General features: G+C 46.2%; 1 protein-coding gene across 1 annotated transcript; it reads right to left on the reverse strand.

The window, feature by feature from the left end:
• Positions 1 to 266: 266 nt before the first annotated feature.
• Positions 267 to 19,228, reverse strand: LOC311508022 (malignant fibrous histiocytoma-amplified sequence 1 homolog). The gene is made up of 3 exons (XM_084572637.1): positions 15,910 to 19,228; positions 3,702 to 3,922; positions 267 to 3,623 (listed from the first exon to the last, which is right to left on the reverse strand). The coding sequence occupies exons 1-2, from the start codon at positions 18,878 to 18,880 to the stop codon at positions 3,792 to 3,794; spliced, it is 3,102 nt and encodes a 1,033-aa protein (XP_084428763.1). The 5' UTR covers positions 18,881 to 19,228; the 3' UTR covers positions 267 to 3,623; positions 3,702 to 3,791.
• Positions 19,229 to 19,750: the final 522 nt, after the last annotated feature.

Below are 19,750 nucleotides of genomic sequence, written 5' to 3' on the forward strand. Positions count from 1 at the left end.
CGTCAGATGTTGAGAAAGAACAGATGAACTCAGTTGAATTTTCTTCAGGTTGAAACACAGAAATTCGTCTGGACAGCAGCTCTGCCGTCACTCAGACAAAGGTTTACTTTCATTTCAGAAAAACTAGTCTTTCCAGTTTAGTTCCTCATCTGGCTGCAGCTCTGTTTGTTTGTTTCGTGCTTCCAGTTCAGGCATGACCAGTTTTATCGTCTGTCACGAGGGACAGAAATTCGTCTTTGACAATATCACAAAAACATTTAAAAGACAACGTTATGAAACAACCAAAACAAAAACATAAATCCATGTAATCAGACTGTCTTCAACAAAAAATAGACAGATGCTGCTGTTAACAGCAGCCTCCATTAATATTTATGAAACACAAATGTCACATGTTCACAGTAAATATTACATTTCCCTGTTATTATTAGGGATCCCTATTGATTTTGTTGTGATTTTTGTTCTTCTTCTTGCGGGACATTACGTCTACAGGGGGCGCTACAGGTGACTTATGTCTCTGTGTCCCGCTCTGGAACGACTTCGCCACAGCATGGACCTATTTATGATCGCTTGAGATCATCTAGTTATCTGTGGTTTCCTTACAAAGACTTTTTTTAAAAAACATAGGCTATATATTTTTATAAATTACTGAAATTGACCCTCTCTGGCCACTTCATTAGGTACACCAGTGAAGTCATTCTAATCTAATTAATATTGAGTTGATCTAGAAGCAGCGTCTAAAAGGTAGTGATTCACCTGATGATCATTGTGGAGGATGGAGGTTGTGGTGCTGTTAAACTGGATTGATTTAAAGTCTTATTTAGCCTAGAGCTTTGACTACTGTGTCAAAATATTAGGAACACATGTCAGTTCAATAATTTCATAACATGAAAACACAGTTGTTAGAATCTAAAGCTGAACACTAGAAGCTTCATGTAGATTTAGAGCAGGACTGGTTTCACTAGTGTACCTAATGAAGTGGCCAGTGAGAGAACATATTTATCTAATTTGAACTTCTATTCATTTCTATTTCCTTCTAAATAAATAACTAAATAACTAAATATATCAGTCTGTGTGATTTCAAGCAGCAGCTACAGAAAATAATTTAGCACAACTTTTTAGGTTTCTAGGTGTGTAGTTATGGAGAGGTAACCATGACAACCGTCATTAACAATACCCTGTAAATAACTCCAGATGTTTCTCTTTGTCTTAGTTCAAAGAAGAAGAAGATTATGAACACGTTTAGATTTAATGAATTCTTCCTTTATCAAAAACAACCTGAAAGTTTTTAGGAGACATAAAGTTCTCATTAGTTCTGGTCTCAGTGTTGAGTTATATTCTCTACTCTGATTAACACAGCGGCATCTAGTGGACGCATTATGAACAACACTTACTTTAATTGAGGTAAATCACAGTTAAAAGTATTTTTATAAGTTTTGCACCTTGCAAATTTTGTATTTTATTCTTTATAAAAACACTGCTGTGATGGATAGTTTGCTTTTGTTTAGAAGTCTCTGGAGGAAATAAATTTCAATCCCGTGAATGTGTTGCATGTTTGAATTGACAATAAAGCTGACTTTGACTTTTTAACTTTAATATCACGTATACAGGGACAATAAAGACTTTTCTTCTTCATTCTCTGTCCTGTAGAAGACACAGAAACCTAAAGACATGAATGATCAGATTTAAAAACAAACAGTTTCTACCCGTGGGTCATGAGGCTGATAAATCTAAAACCTGCTCCGTAGTCTAAGAGAAATATTTTACGACATCATTTCATTGTCATGTTACATTATTTACTGACTGACTGGTTGTTTACCTCTACTTTCAGACGTGTCTCTCTACTCCATGTTCTCATAAGATGACGTTAAAGTCAGTTATTTTATCTGATGACCTCTTTCAGCAGGATGACGCTCCCTGGACCAGGAATGATTTAAAGATCTCAGTCCAGCATCTGTGGGACGTTCTGGAGTCTGGTCCTCAAACACCTAGACTCTCCCTGCACTAAGACTCAGCCTTGATTAACACTAGGAGAATAACTGTGTTCAGTCTGAAATGTTTTAAACCTGCTCAACACGATCAAAGCCTGTTCTAAAACATTTCATCTGACCAGACAGATGTTATTCAAGTTAAATATGTGACGCCAGTAACGACACACACTGATACGACTTATTGGTTTATTGGGTCGTCCATGACGCACTGTGAGATGTTGACACCGGCTACATGGATAGAAAACCCCGTGTGCACGCTCCCAGCGAGTCATGCACCACATTGCACTGTAAAACAAAAGTCAAAGCTCAAGTGTGATACAAAAATAAAGATATTATTTACAGAGAAGAACAACAGGTGGTGAAACAGAGTCTCATCAGAGGAGGCAGTGGAGATAAATATCTGTACACGTCCCACTGAGCTCCACGTCCTTGGCATTAAAAAGTCAATCCTCTAACTTCTCTTCATCTCTCGCTGATAAACGGACGAAGATCAATGAGACATGAAAACAGTTTAATCATTTAACCGTCGTAGCTCTGGACTGTTGGTGTCAGTGACAGATGATAAACAGGAAGTGAAACCTTTGATTATTTCCAACAGAACAGAAGGAGACGTTAAAAGATTTAGACAAAGATGAAAAACAATTCTGTGACGTTAGTAATGTTTGCTATAGCTCCTCCCCCTTTACAGGCTCTTAGGTTCTGTTCAGACCTGGTTATTGAACTGATCTGGTCTCTAGAGTCCAGGTTAAACAGGTCCAGGTGTGAACACTGATCTGGTGTCAGTCCATGTGATGTCTGTTCATTAGTAATGAGATTCTGGTCTTGGAGCTGAGAACCAAGCTAAACTAGAAACTAATCCTTCCTTCCTTCCCTCCATAAATAAATCAGATCTTAACATGTGAGAGTCTTTCCATCTTGTTCCAACATCTGGATCATGTCTCCAAGTCAACAAGCAGCTGTTGATGGTTCTGATCCAGCGGTAGGTAGAGATCCATTAGAGACAGCAGCTGGTACAATATTCTACTGACCACATGATGGCGCTGCTGATTTACAGACACACAAACTGAGATCAGATCTGGAGACAGATTTTAAACTAACCAGGTCTGAACGGTCCCTTAGAGAACATGAAACCTGATCTTGGCATCATATTGAAGAACTATTGTTTGGTTCTGATAAAGTTTGGATTTAAAACAAAGACTTGAAAAAGGAAGTGGGCGTGGCCTGTGTTGTGAATGTTTTAGCCTGAACGTTGTCCAGCCACATGTTGGTGCCTTTTGATTTAAGGTGGAGCTGAAATCTCTCAAATCTGATGTTATTAGAATTTAGACTTGTTCAGACAATTCATGTCCTGATAGAAAAACAATAGAAACAAATAAAAGCAGACAGAACCAGAGAGGAGCACGTGTTCAGATTAAAGACACAGTAACAGGAAGTCCTCAGTGAGAGTCAAGAGTCTGGAGGACGCTCCTGGTCCATGTGTTAAATGTGTCACATCATTAAGACTGAATGAGCTGGAGACGGAGTCAGCGTCCAGACAGGTGAAGGAGGGGGAGGCATCTGAGGGAGGCGTCTGGAGGAGGCGTCTGGAGGAGGCGTCTGGAGGAGGCGTCTGGTCCACGTTGTGCTCTTTAGAACCTGCAGCCGAGGATGAAACACAACGTGATCACAGAGAAATAGATGAAGAGGAAGAATGTGTTATGAGCTGAGACGTACGGGTGAGGCAGAGATCCAGCGTTCAGGCTGAGGAGGGAGGAGGAGGGTGAGGAGGGTGAGGAGGGATGGAGGGATGGAGGGGGTGGGGGGTTATTTGAGCCCAGGGCTGAGCACGGTGGGCGTGGGCGGGTAAACCAGAGCCACGTTGACCCGCTCAGAGCCGTTCTTTGGACAGATGATCTCAGTCAGACCTTCAGGCCGAGGCTGGCTCAGCAGCTCACCTGCAACAACAACAACATCATACAGGTCACATGGAGCTCATTTATTTAAATACAGTCAATAATAAACCAAACTGTCCCAGGACGCGTTGGCCCAGATGCTAATGTCTGGGTTTCTTCATGTTTATAGGACACATCTTCATGCTGCTCTGGTTCCAGAACAGGTTCTATAAATCATCTTGAATCGTCTCCTCTGTCTGAAGTTCTACGTGTTCTACTAAATTATTGCACAGAATGAAATAAGAACATTTCCTGAGGTGCAGACACATCTATGATCCAGAGGAAACTGGAGCTGGATTCATGTGATCTAAAGCTGCAGCAGCTTCACAGGAAGAGTCAAGTCAACATCAGAGGACAGAGCAGAGCCATGTCTCTGAGTCACCAGCAGAGGACGCTGTGTCCCCCAGACCAGGACGGAAGTTCAGACATGGACGTCACCTTGAACTCTGTCTCTCAGGATGAGCCTGAGCCGACGGTTTGTGTCTCAGGTCTGAACATGTGTTTAATCTAAATCTGTGTATTCTCAATACACAGCTGATCGTAGTGAACGCAGACGACAACTGATGCTGACACTGGACTGACTGGAGCTGGAACACTCTGCACATGCTAGGGTTAGTTCATTCTTTTCATTTTTAATATTCAGTCATTTTACTTTTCAGCAGAAACCAACGACCTGTCTGAATCAGGGGACGTGTTGCCTGGCAGCCTGAACTCAGGGCCCAGTTCAGCCGCTTCCTGTCAGCAGCTCATTGTTCCTGAGTCTCTATTTTTATGGCGAGAACAAATAAGAGATTAAAATGTCTGCTCACACACACACACACACACACACACACACACACACACACACACACACACACACTCTTTAAGCCGATCCCTCCAACGTTTCTCCTCCAAACAGGAACAAGCTGGATCAACACAGCTGACCTATTTTCTTCATCATCATCATCATCATCGTCACCTCTGGCCTGATCACGAGGACTAAAGAGTTTCACTGGAAACAAAAGAACCTCTGTTCACGTTACATGGATCAATGACCGTGATCAGAGATGAACCGTTACCATGGAGACCAGATCACATTAAAACGCCAGTCACTGTAGGACTTCACTGAGGAGGAGGAGGGTCACTGCTACTGGAAATAGAACAGAAGGAGAAGAAGACTAATTAGTCCCTTCTAACCGTCTGATTGGCTTTCTGTCCACCAATCAGACGGCTCCTACTCTTTGTCAAGACTTGACTTCCTGTTACAGTTGCTCGTTTCCATAGAAACGCGTTGAGAACCAGTGATCTAACGTTAGCAACCATGCTAACACTTGTTTTTCTACCTCCATGTTTCTGTCCCTCACCTGATGATGATTAGTAGAGGTTACCACGGTTACCACCACCAGAACCTCTACTCCCCATCCACCAGGTCTGGCTCTGGTTCTGGTTCTGGTTTTAATCTGACCTGTGTCTCTCTGTCTACAGTAGCTGTCTGATCCGGGTCGACCTGCTGTCACTGAGCTGCTGCTGACTGGTGACCTGCCACATAGTGAGCTGATCTCAGCACAATCTCCTGGATTTTCATATTTTTATTCTTCAGGGTCAGATCCAGCTTATGATCAGGATTTATCTCCCAGATTACCGAGGAAACACCAGGCTGCAGCTGCTTCAATAACAACATGGTCTGACTGCTGCGTCTGCTGCAGCACTTAAACCATTAGACCTATTCGTTCCTGGTAGAGGTGTTGGCCTGAAGCCACTCACACAGCTCCATGACTTCACCGGGACACTCCCAGCCCTGAGCCTTGTCTGCAGGCTCTGGGTTGTTTCCAGCGGGTTCAGCTTTTATCTCTAGTACTAGGGCTGGGTGTCGCTGCTGGTTTCCACTCATTTAAAGGTGACAGAGAATGAAAAAACGTTTTTACCTTGTCTTAGTTGAATAACGGTAGTCTGCCCGCATTCACGAACATACGAAAAGTGCTAGACATTCTGAACATCTCCGTTTCATAGAAATTCCTCCTTTAGAAATGTCAGCCAGAAAATGGCCCAATCTGAACAACGGATACATATTACGTAAAATGCATCTCACTGCCCCCCCACTCTCATTCAATTCCCTCCCCTTCAAAATAATTTGCATACATCCGCCCTCTCGCCTCCAACGGGAAGTACATTGCAGCAGTGCTTGCGGAGTTCAAGGCGAAATGGCGAGTCGCGTTCCGAGGTGTGCTCTTCCAGGCTGTGCAAGCGGTGTGCAAACTTTCCATTACATTCCCACCGAAAGAAATGCACGAGATGCGTGGCTGCTGTTCATTTATAATCGGATTCCAACTACATTCAACCACAGACTGCTACTTCGTTTGTGAACGGCAGTCTATGGCGAAAGATAAATTATTTTCTGGTCCCGATCGACTTGTGCCTTGGATTATACATATGTTGTTTTTCAGAATAAAAAATGATTTTACATGTCAAGAATGTCACAGTTTGTCGCAAGATAGTTAAGTAAAACGCTATGGAAAATACGTAATTAAACGAACTACAAGTCCCGCATGCTGGCGCGTACAGAACCGACCAAAACTCCCTTCGGTAAGTAGAGGGGCGGGACTTCGGCTCTCTATAGCGAAGTTTACATTCTTTTGAGTGGCAGCAAATGCAGCCAATCAGCGTCAAGTGCTTGCATTTCATAATGAGGTTGCCAGTTAAGCCCGAAGGGGCGCCAAATAGGTGCAAAACCACGCGTTTAAAATCCCCCACCCTAATATAGCTTTCTGAGAGAGGTTTTTAGGAAGCTTCTAAGGCATTACAGACCCAACCAAAATTTTGTTCTCTGCATGTCACATCACAGATCAAGGATAAATACCCTGTTCAATCATTCTATGTCACCTTTAAAGATATTTCAGTACGTTCTATCTAGTTTCACATCTTCACATGTTAATGAATACATGAGACCAGTCAGCAGTGAGACTTCTAACCAGAGGATGGAAGATATTTATGTAAAAAACACTCAGAGGATTTTATGAATCGATATTAGATCAGTTTGAGCCCATACATTAAGTTTTTAAACTCAACCCAGACTAAAACCTGAGCAAAAAGACGAGTCATACGTGACCTAAATGTTAGTGCTGACAGGAACCTAGAGACGTCCTGATCAGCTAGCGTCAAAGCTAGTTAGTTCTTCTTCTTCTGTTTTAATGGCTGTTTGTCCTCTGTTAGTCAGTGACTAGAACCAGTGGATGTGTGGTGAGGTGGTAGTAGTTGATCATCTAAACAGAATCCATGGAGTCCACTCAGTCAAAGGCTGCACCCAAACAACAACAACAAACACTGAACGTTTAAAAGAAGAGAAAAGTTTCCTGGAGACAGCGTCAAGGAGAAACATCTTCCAGAGAGGGTTAGGGAGTTTATGGCAGCGTTGGATGACCAGAACATTTCTGGAGTAGAGAACACAAGGTACCAGCTACCCTCTCCACACTACATTAACTTTGACTGAAAGATTTATTGGACTGAATCCAGTCCACTCTAGGAGAAGACAAGGAAGACAAGGACAGACTTTAGGAAGACACAGGAGACCAACTCTAGGAGAAGACAAGGAAGACAAGGACAGACTTTAGGAAGCTACAGGAGACCAACTCTAGGAGAAGACAAGGAAGACAAGGACAGACTTTAGGAAGCTACAGGAGACCAACTCTAGGAGAAGACAAGGAAGACAAGGACAGACTTTAGGAAGCTACAGGAGACCAACTCTAGGAGAAGACAAGGAAGACAAGGACAGACTTTAGGAAGCTACAGGAGACCAACTCTAGGAGAAGACAAGGAAGACAAGGACAGACTTCAGGAAGACACAGGAGACCAACTCTAGGAGAAGACAAGGAAGACAAGGACAGACTTTAGGAAGCTACAGGAGACCAACTCTAGGAGAAGACAAGGAAGACAAGGACAGACTTTAGGAAGCTACAGGAGACCAACTCTAGGAGAAGACAAGGAAGACAAGGACAGACTTTAGGAAGACACAGGAGACCAACTCTAGGAGAAGACAAGGAAGACAAGGACAGACTTTAGGAAGCTACAGGAGACCAACTCTAGGAGAAGACAAGGAAGACAAGGACAGACTTTAGGAAGCTACAGGAGACCAACTCTAGGAGAAGACAAGGAAGACAAGGACAGACTTTAGGACGCTACAGGAGACCAACTCTAGGAGAAGACAAGGAAGACAAGGACAGACTTTAGGAAGACACAGGAGACCAACTCTAGGAGAAGACAAGGAAGACAAGGACAGACTTTAGGACGCTACAGGAGACCAACTCTAGGAGAAGACAAGGAAGACAAGGACAGACTTTAGGAAGCTACAGGAGACCAACTCTAGGAGAAGACAAGGAAGACAAGGACAGACTTTAGGAAGCTACAGGAGACCAACTCTAGGAGAAGACAAGGAAGACAAGGACAGACTTTAGGAAGACACAGGAGACCAACTCTAGGAGAAGACAAGGAAGACAAGGACAGACTTTAGGACGCTACAGGAGACCAACTCTAGGAGAAGACAAGGAAGACAAGGACAGACTTTAGGAAGACACAGGAGACCAACTCTAGGAGAAGACAAGGAGGACAAGGACAGACTTTAGGACGCTACAGGAGACCAACTCTAGGAGAAGACAAGGAAGACAAGGACAGACTTTAGGAAGCTACAGGAGACCAACTCTAGGAGAAGACAAGGAAGACAAGGACAGACTTTAGGACGCTACAGGAGACCAACTCTAGGAGAAGACAAGGAAGACAAGGACAGACTTTAGGAAGACACAGGAGACCAACTCTAGGAGAAGACAAGGAGGACAAGGACAGACTTTAGGACGCTACAGGAGACCAACTCTAGGAGAAGACAAGGAAGACAAGGACAGACTTTAGGACGCTACAGGAGACCAACTCTAGGACGTTTAGGATCAGGACTCAGTGTTTACAGATCTGTATCGTATCGGGGATCGGGACGTCCCTACATGAAACATGAAACATGTCCATCTCCTCCTCTCCCTCTGCTGCTGGAGGTGAAACGTGACCACAGCAGAGAATCAAGCTTCACTTCAAGAATCTTTCTGCTGCTGGAGCTGGAAGCAGCTGACGACTCAAACATCCGGCAGCGTGTCCTGAACTAGGTCACAGCCTAATAACTCCTCCCACAAAGACCTGACGACCACAGACAGGAATGTGCAGCTCTCATGTCTCCTCCCTCCTCCTCCTCAGCAGGTAGGGGAATCATTTCCAGCCTCCTCCTCCTCCCCCCTCCTCCCCCCTCCTCCCCCCTCCTCCCCCTCCTCCCCCTCCCTCAGCCTTTCAGCTGCAGCCATAAAAGGAAACAGCCTCGTCTCTGGGACAAGCAGAACTCCTCTTCGTCCAGGAAACTCCCACTGGGACGTTGGACGTTTGGAAACCAGTGGCGGCGTCTCGCTGAGCGTTCAGAGTCGTCTCATTCACAAACTGCTCCCACTTCACTTCCTCTCTACTGAACGGTCTGAGGAGGAACTCAGTCAGGAACAAAAACACAGACTCAAGGCTTAAAACAAGGGTTAGTCCAGAGAAACAGGAAGTCAGTCTGCACAGTAATATAACGCTTCATATCTGCAGCTCACTCTGGTGAATTCACCTCAAGCTGATAACACTTTTATCCGTCGCCCACTTTAAGACAGAGTAGAATATAAAAGAAGGCTTTCCTGTAGAGCAGAGTTCATATTTATATCAGATTAAACCGACGCTATGGATTCTCATGTTTCTGTGTTGTCATGACATCGAACCCTGCGACCGTGAGGAGCTTTAACAAGGATTCACTCAGGATGAAGATCAGATCTAAAGGTCGGCTGCATTTCACGTACATCTGTAATCGATGCGTGAGAGGGTGGAAACCTGGGCCGTCAGATCCAGACTGCACCGGTTTCAGATCCAGGCTGAATGAGCTGTGAGGACGAGGCCTGCAGAGCTCAGAGCGTCAGCAGCTGCACACGAGGCCGATGCTCAGGAATGTGTGACCGACTTCCACAGAACAGGAAACCCACCGATGGTAAAGCAGCAGGTCCAACAGAGAGGACGGGGGGGGCAGCTGACTGTCACATGGCTTCAATTGACTCCAATATACAGCAGCCGCCTCATTCACGTCTTTCAGAGTCATCTGATCTTAAATGAACTGAATCTCTCTGCAGGGAGAAGAGACCGACGCTAATAATCCTGAACTCACCGCACATGTCCAGCTGTTAACATCTGGACAGAGACAAAGACGAGGAGGAGGAGGAGACATCCAGGAGTCTAGTGTTTACTTTCAGCCAGATAAAAATAAAAGACATAAATAAATAGAGAGGAAAGTTAGTGTGACCCTGGTTATTAGACTGATCTGGTCTCTAGTGTCCAGGTTAGACGGGTCCAGGTGTGAACACTGATCAGGGCCCGTATTCCTAAAGATTCTTAGCGCTAAGAGTTGCTCCTAGTGGCCAAATTCTAAAAAAATTCTTAGAATCGTGACGTTTCCCTCTCAAAGTTAGGAGCAGCTCCTAGTAAAGATAAAAGCTATTCCTAAAGAATCTTAGCTCTTAAGAGTGCTCCTAAGGTGAGATCTGCTAAGAGCAGGGAGGAGGACTTTTAGGAGCCTTAGGAATTTCTTAAGCAGAGGAGAAAATGTCTGAAAGAAGAGGCAGGAGAGATATTCTCCAAACACTGAATGACAATCAAGCTTGTTACAATCGCAATACAGTGGTCCCTCGTTTATCGCGGGAGTTACGTTCTAAAAATAACCCGCAATAGGTGAAATCCGCGAAGTAGTCAGTTTTATTTTTTACAATGATTATAAATGTTTTACGGTTGCAAAACCCCTCACTACACACTTTATACACTTTTCTCAATAACTTACAAACATACCGCACTTCAGTCACACTGCCAGCGATCAAAGATACTGTATATGTAAATTTGGCAAGCTGAACGCATTCTGTACTGTACAAGAGACACCGTACGGAGGAGATTGATTGACAATGGTCTACAGTCCCTTAGCCAATCAGGATGCAAAAAACAATGCGCTGTAAAAAAAAAAAAAAAAAAAAAGAAAAGAAAATAAACATGCAAAATTGCACTAAAAAAGTCCGCGAAGCCGCGAAAGGTTAACCGCGTTATAGCGAGGGACTACTGTATCATCGGAAATGAAAGTCATCACAACACTGAGGTATTTAGCAACAGGAAAAATGCAACAATGCAACAATGCAGCAGTGATGACTTGGAGCCAAATCTACGTCTTAAACACTTTTATTCTCATTGACCAGTTGATCCAGAAGCAAACACAGTTCCTCTGTCCAGTTGGGTTTCCTACTTCATTTCTTCTCCACTGCTGTTCGGTTTGTGGAAGATTTGAACATCAACTAACACTGCTTCTTCTAGACCGGTTAGCAATCACAGAAATTGATGAAAGCTGAGTCATTTTACTCTTGTTAATACCAAATAGGTGAAGTGCAAAATGTTACCAGTGTGGCAAATGAATGAAAGCAAATAAATAGAACTATCAGCATGTGAATACTGTGGTAGTGGCCTGAGTTTAATCACACATTTTATAGGATACTTTTTAAAGTACGTACTATTTATTTATTTTTATGTAAAGTATTATTTATAATTATACAGTCTTCATAGAGATTAGATTCTGTTATTAAGTCTATTAATTTGACGTCTATTCTAGGCCAATTATCACCAAAAGCGTATTTTTATCTAGGTTTTAGGATCAACCAATCACACCTCTTGAAATGATGACTCATACCTAGCAACGGGGTCAACCACACCTCCTCACTAAGATAAGAGTTTCTGTCCATTCCTTGCTCAGAGTTCTCTGAGAATTTTCTGGAATCACTCCTAAGCTAAGACTCCTAGCTAGGAATTTTTAGGCTAAGATAGGAGCTCTCTTAGAGGATTCTTAGAATCTTTAGGAATACAGGCCCAGGTCTCTAGTGTCCAGGTTAAACAGGTCCAGGTGTGAACACTGATCTGGTCTCTAGAGTCCAGGTTAGACGGGTCCAGGTGTGAACACTGATCTGGTCTCTAGAGTCCAGGTTAAACAGGTCCAGGTGTGAACACTGATCTGGTGTCAGTCCACATGTGGAGGTGGTCTGGGACACATGTGACCTCCTTCCTTTGGTAGTGTGAACACACAATGAGTCCTGGGTCACATTAAAGACCACCTACTCAACAGGGCTGATCTGAGGAAGAGGAGTTTAACTCATTCATTCAACCACTAGTAGAAATGATCACATGAATCAGTGATGTCTGTTCATTAGTAATGAGACCGTGGAAGCTTCCTTCCTTGTTGTCTTGGAGATGTTTCCTCAGACGTCCTCCTGACCATGTGAGCGACACCAGACGTTTTCTGGGTGGAGGGATGAAGCTGCAGATCTGTGTCTCAGCTCTGAGTAGCTGGAGGCTTGATAATAACAGGGATCCTTGATTTACTGTCTGACATGTTCTTGGCTGTTTGTGGTGAGGAGACAAGGATCCAGCTGCCAAACACCTCGTTGTGGTCTCTGCTGATGTTTAGCCGCCAGACTCGCTGCTCCGGAAACCGCTTGACTTTAAAATAAAACTCTTTTCAGACGCAAAGATGACGGCTGAAAGCACAGGAGACAAAAACAACTCGAAGCCAGAACCAGGACCAGGACCAAGATAAAGATAAAGATGGGGATCGCGTTCAAGACCCGACCAGTATTTGTATTAGGTCCCGGAACAAAATCCAGGATCAAGACCAGGTTGAGGATCAAGATCAGGGCTAGTACCAGCATCAGAACCATGATCAGGGTCAGGAAGAGGAAAATGCCAGTATCATGGTCAGGATAGAGACCAGGACCAAGATTGAGACCAAGACTAGGCAGAGGATCATGAGCAGGATCCAGATCAGGACAAGGACTGGGATTGGAACCAGGACTAGGACCAGCACAAGCACCAGTATTAAGATCATGGCCAGGACCCAGATCAATAATTGGGACCAGAATCAGGACCAGGACCAGTATCAGTATCAGTATCAGTATCAGAACCATGACCAGGGTCAGGAATGGGAAAAGGCCAGTATCGTGGCCATGATAGAGACCAGGACCAGGACCAGGACTCCTTGGGTGGTTATTAGCGTTATTAATGCAGCTTGTTGATAAAATGCTGACACAGACTTCCTTCCCGTTAATATCATTCACTCTGAAGAAGTGTGACTGACTCCCCCCTCCCTCCCCCGTACAGTAGGATTACTGCAGGGTGACGTAACAGGATTGTCTTCCTGTCTCCCAGATTACTCACTCTGACAACGAGCTGAACAATCACCACACAGAGGGAGATAACGTACTTCATACCTGAATCTTCTGATCACAAAGCTCCAGAGAGTCAGACAGGTTTCAACATGTTAACGTCAGCGTTTGACACGAAAAACCTTTCTTCAATCTGAAACTAAAACTTCTTTGATTTGTCCACCACCAGGCTCAGTTCAACATTTCAGACCAATCACAGTTGTCGTCTGTGTCGCCGCAACACTTCCATTTCTGAGGAGGTGAACGTCACATCAGGGTCAGACTTGCTGGGCTGCCTTCGCCTCATGCTACAGGTTCAACATTCAAGTCTGCAGGTTTACAGGTTGACCAATCGATCTGTCGTTTGGTCAATAAAACAGGAGAAAACTCAACCTCCCAGAGGCCAAAGTGACGTCCTCCAACGTATTAAACTGGGTCTGTGGTTGACCACTGAAGCTGAGTATCTGAACTAGTCCAGATTAGAGTCTGGTTGATGGTTGGTGGTCAGAGTCTGGGAGGAAAGAACTCAGCAGAGACTCCAGAGCAGAAGCTAATAGTGATGCTAATAGTGATGCTGAGACTGGCTGTGAGAGTATAAAAGTTAAAATACAAACTTAATTTAAAACTGAATTTAAAATTGCGATAAATTTGCGTTAAGATGTGTTAACTATGAAAATGATGCGATTACAGGGATTAAATATTTGAATCCACTGACAGGCCAAGTTATTAGTGTTTATTTTCATTCTGCTCAGTCTTTGTGTTGTTTTGTAGAAACTAAAGCGTTACAGATTAACAGGATTAGAGCAGTTAAGACACAAAATGACCTTATGACAGAAAACACTGGAACATCGACTCAGCCTGAACATGGTGACTGTCACAAGACTGCTAGCTGTTAGCACGGCAGCTAACAGCTTTGTGTTTCCTGTCGGCTGCTCCCAGATAAATCATTAATCTAAAAATGTGTTCCCAGCAGGCTCTTGGCACCGATAACATCCTGGAGTCTGCCGCTCACTTTAAGAGTATTTCATTGTGAACATGTTCAGACCGACTCCCGGCTGAGCTCCGTGGTAAACAGGAGCCTGGAGCGCCTGCAGGAAGCCAACACCTGTCGGACAGGTCTGTTGTGTTTGACCGTTTGAAATCCTTTAAGGGGATTAAGACGAGCCGGCCGAGTCACAGCGACAACAGCAAGAGTGAAAGTGCTCCGGCTCACAGCAACAAACTTAGTCAAACATTTCACATACATGAGCGTCACATCTCAGTGTTTTCAGACGTTAACACAAACTCAGGAATAAGAGGAAGCTGCTTCTCCAGAACAAACACTAACAGACACGGTGCAGCTGATCCAGTCTGGACCTGGTCAACAGTCAACGTCCCGGCTGTTCTCAGATTAACGGGTCTGAGCCGTGAACTCTGATCAACTGTCCTCAACCAGCTTCTATTTTGGTGTTTGCTAATTTTGTACCAACTCGACTCTCAGAGGAGGAAAGTATTTAACACGACTGCTCAGGTGTCACAGAAACGCTGGATGACCAACGAGGAGCCACTAAACCATGAATGAGAAGAAGGAACATTCAGATAATGAAAATAATCAGCTGTCTTCATTATCAACAGTTTACATCAAAATAGAACCGGGAGGTGTTTTCTGTCTGTGTTATAGGGTGGATTTAGATTTAATTCACTTTCTAAACAGTTTCCTCCAGTTTTCCTGTTTTCGGTCGGTTTGTGTTCATTAGCTTAAAAGAATAAAAGCTGCTAACAGCTTAAAGATGTATGAACGTTATTTAATGAACCGATGGGTCTCTGAGCTCAGACTGAAGGAGGCGTGGGTCGCAGCGAAGACAAAAGGAGGAAATAAAACCAAGTGTTTAGTCTGTTGAGCTCAAACTGCAGCCGAACGCGTCGAGTCCATAAAAGGCCTGAAGAGAGTGAGAGGTATGAGTGAACTCATGTTTCACATCAGCTCCTCTTTCATCCTCTAAAACACAACATCCCAACATCTGACGAGAGACGTTGAGCCTGATAAAACACCCAGGAGGTTTCTCCAGCTCATCTGAACCTCTGACCTGTTGATCATCACGTCTGAATGAACCAAGACCTCTCCACCTCCGTATCAGCAGGAAATAACTCCACAGCTGCATAAAAACAATCTGTGATCAGATCTTTTTCTCAAACTCAAAGCGTTTCCTGATCGACTCAAACGGCCGAGCAGAAAGGAAACGACTCGTTCAACGTCGCCACTGAAATCAGACAGAAACCACTGATTCAGACTCTAAACGTCACCGACGTCTGAGGAACTGAAGAAAAGCTCAAAGAAACAAAAAACTAATCTGGAATCAGGTTTAAGATTAAACCAAGAAGAACAATCACTGTGAATGTGATGTTTGTGTTTAAGGGTCAGAAAACAGTGAGATGGAGATTAAGATTATTAAACTCAACACATTCAAACATTTTTCTCTGACCAACAATCAAAACAACTTCTTACTCTGAAATCAACGAATCATTAAGTCATCACCGTCTGCTCTGACACCGGTTGATTTCTGGTGTAATAATCAAACCCACATGAACACAGGGGGTCATTAAGGGGGACCAACAAGTCATTTCTGCTCAGGGGCCCCGTCCACGTTCATCAGACTGTCTCAAGTTTCCAGCATTAATCTCAGAATATAATAATAATAATGATGACACATATGTGATGCAGTAGACTGAAGCAGAGCAGCAGGATTAGAGAGGACTTACCTGGGAAGGCGTGGGGGTTGGACGACCCTCTCTTCAGGCACTTGGAACAGAGAATATGTACAGAGTAGTGCAGGCCGGGCCACTCCTGCAGCAGCATGTTCAGCTCCTCCACCAGCGGAGTGACGGCCTGCCAGGCGGTCCAGATGTTGGGGAGCGAGGCGTGGCTGGCAATGGACAGAGTCTCGTCCTGCAGCCTCCCCTTGGAGGGCCGGTGGCTGATCACCACGGGGACTTTACCTCGATAGGCCACGATCTGACGCCGGCCGTCCGAGCGCTGGACTACGTGGCTGTTGATCTGCACACTGAAGCGTGCAAACAGTCCAGGAGGAAACAAGAAGGGGAAGCTGTACTGGATGTGCAGCTGCTCCACAGAGAAGAAGTGACACAGCGGCAGAGAGCTCCCGCCGGCCGAAGCCTCCGCCCCGGCCTCCGCCCCGACCTCCTCGCTGCTGACGTAGCTGGGGAACTTGTACCACACGGTGGCTCCGTTCAGAGGCTTGCTGCGGGGTTTGTTGATGCAGTAGCAGATCCCCATCTTCTCCAGGAGCTCCATGATGAGGTGGAGGTCCTGCTGGGTCTGGATGAGTGGCCTGAGGAGCAGACGGATGACGTTGGAGGGCAGGAGGCCGTGCTGGAGGAAGCCCTCCACGTGGTGCTGCAGGTGGGTGACCCTGAGGTTCTCCCCCTTCTCGTCCTCTATTACCAGACTCACCCTCCCCTTGTCCCCCCGCTCCCCCTCAGAGAGGAGCCGGTCCAGCAGTGTGGACTCGTCCCTCTGGAAGAAGACGTTAAGAATTGCAATGAACCGTGGAAGATTGTGAAAAACATACTCCTTCAGGGTGAGGCTGTCCTCAAAGTACAGCAGCTTCCCGCTCTCGTGCAGGTAGGATAAGGCGCTCTGCAGCCGGTCCTCCGTGAGTCCCGCCTGGAGGCCAAGACGGGCCGAGTCCCACCACGAGAGCCACAGGTCTTTGGGCTTAAAGTGCAACTCCTCCAGCATCTGCCAGGACTTTGGCAGGACACGGTGGAGGTTGGGGAAGATCTCCCTGTGGTCTGCCACGGACATGAGCTTCTCTCTCAGCCTCTGGATGTTCCTCTGAGTCTCTGTGCAGCTGACGCTCAGGACGGGAGACAAGATCTGCAGCCGGTGGTTCAGCATGTACTGTAGCTGGGCTTTCTTGCGCCTCAGGTTCCTGTCAGAGACGCCGTAGAAGAGGACGTGAGGGCTGGAGGTGCGGACGTTGTAGCCCTGCTCCATAGCCTGGTCCACCTGCTGAGCCAGGCTCCTCAGACTCTGGGTGTCCCTCGCCTCCTGCAGGCCGATCTGTCTGTGAATGTCCAGACTCTTCTCCTCCACCTCCACTTCTCCACACAGGTCTGCATGTGTGCCCACCAAGCACACTACGGCGTGGGGTACTTTGGCACAGAGCAGGTGGAGGAAATAGCCCACGTGAGCGTAGAAGTTCTTGGGCGAATATGTTTTGAGGTTGATGACGAGGATGTAGAGAGCACCGGGGGAGAGAAAAAAAGGTTTGATGAGGTCGTAGTTTTGCTTCCCTGACAGATCGTACACTAGAAATGTGAGGTGGCGACCGGCGTCCGCCACCCAGTTAGTGACTTCAATGCCTTTGTTTCCCTGGACTCCTGTGACGTCCTGCTGTGAGCTCACCACGCTCTGCCTCAGTCTGGTTTTCCCAGCGTTCTTCATCCCCATCAGGACCAGCTTCAGTCGTGGCTTCACGGCGAGCTGTGAATGTGCAAGTTCCTTCTGATAGACGGCAATGTAAGGGATCCCCTTCATGCACACCTCGTACGGGGGCTGGATGAGAGGGTTATCCTTCACCTTCCAAATGTTCACTTTGGACAGCTTCCCAAAATGATCTGGGAGAATGGCTATTTGGTTACCCTGTAAAACAAGCTCCTCCAACTTCTCCAGCTCCACAATAGAGTCAGGCAGATATGTGATGTTGTTATTGTCCAGCCAAAGGTTCACCAGCTTCAGCAGCTGCCCAATTTCCTCTGGGATATGGGTCAGTTTATTCCTGCTCAGGTACAGCTCCTCTAACCCTGTGATGCTTAAAATCACCTGAGGAAAGTTCTCAAACTCGTTGGAGGACAAATTGATCATTTTGAGTCTCTGCAGGCGACCAAAGGAAGGAGGCAGGGCAGTGAGGTTGTTCCCATCCAGCATCAGGCTCTCCAGGTTGTGTAGGCGGCAGAATGCGTCGGGTAAGGAGGACACATGGAGACTGCTGAGCCACAGGATTTTGATGGACTGCAGCTTCATGATGTCTGCTGGTAACGCCTCAAACTTGTTCCCGGAGCAGTCCAGCTCCTCCAGCTCGCCCAGGGCCAGAATCTCGGAGGGGAACTGGTTGAGCTTGTTGTGGTCTGCATCCAGAGTGCGCAGCTTGGCCAGGCCGGAGAAAGATGTGGGCAAGTCGTGCAGGTCGTTGAAGCTGATGTCGAGTTCCTCCAGAGCCTGAAGGACCCCGATCTGAGCTGGCAGCGCCTGGATTTTGTTGTGGCTGATGCAGAGCTTCTTCAGACCCCTCAGCTGTCCCACCCCCTCAGACAGGCTCCTCAGACAGTTGTGGCTCATGTCCAGCTCCACCAGCTGCACCAGCTCAAACACCACCCGGGGCACACAGGTGAACTTGTTCCTGCGGAGGACCAGGATGCGCAGGTTGTTGAGGGTGGATCCCAGCCCCTGTGGCAGCTCCTGGAGGGAGTTGTTGCCCAGGTTCAGCACCTCTATCTCGGCTATATCCTCTGGCAGTTCTATCTGGTTGTTCTTGGAGCAGAGGGTGAGCTGGCGCAGGTTGCTCCGCAGCTTCCTGGAGCGCAGGGCGGCATCCCTCCACAACCTGGCCGTTTTCAGATTGTTCTCCTTGTCCTCCATGGCGCTGCAGCCGGACCTCCCCCCCTCCTCCTCCTCCTGCTGCTCCTTGTTTTCATGGAGAGTTTTCATGGATCCTGAGCGGCCAGCATGGAGGACGGAGTCCCTCAGAAATCAGCGCGCTCCTCAACAGCAAACCCTCCGCCACCGAGGCCAGAAGAGCCGCTACGTGTCGGGGAATAATCTGGTTTTTCGACAGGAACTGGAAGAGAGTCTGCGGCCGCGGAGGCATCCTTTTCTCTCTGCGCCACTCGGTCGGGACACAATGAGGAGCTCCGCGGTCACAGCTGCGGCTTCCACCCGGGGCTCCGGGGCTGCGGCTGTCCTCCGATCACGGCTCTGATCGTCCTCATCGCCTCCAGAAGCCTCTGGGTCTCTCTGTCCGGGAAGATGTGCTGGTTCTGAGGCTTTCTGAGCCGACGTGTGTCGTCCTGACCGCGGGGAGAGGAAGAGAGGCGGCCGCTGCTCACACTGCGTCAGATCCCTGAGCCCTCCTCCTCCTCCCTTTCTCCTCCTCCTCCTCCTCCTCCTCCTCCTCCCTTTCTCCTCCCTTTCTCCTCCTCCTTGTTGTGTGGACAGCAGGAGAGACATTCATTCTCCACATTTACTAAAAGCTGCTTCAAATCAGAATCAGAATCTTTATTGTAATGATATAATCTGACTAAACATGTTCCTATGTACAAAGAATAAATCTAATATATTATACTGGTCTGTTTAGTAGTAATTCTCTCTCTATCTATATACATTATATAGACATTTAACAGTGATACGTTCATGTTCAGAGGTTAAAGAGTCAAACCATTCAGTGTTCATTCATTGTTGTAACTGTCCTGGGACATGTGCCGTTCTTCAGTCTGTTTGTCCTGAAATCACAAGTTGTTCTGAGATCTGAAAATCAGGATTCATCTTCAGACAGAAACATTAGATGAAGGATGAATAAAA

This window comes from Chelon labrosus (assembly GCF_963514085.1).
Source record: "Chelon labrosus genome assembly, chromosome: 22".
NCBI classification, from domain to species: domain Eukaryota; kingdom Metazoa; phylum Chordata; class Actinopteri; order Mugiliformes; family Mugilidae; genus Chelon; species Chelon labrosus.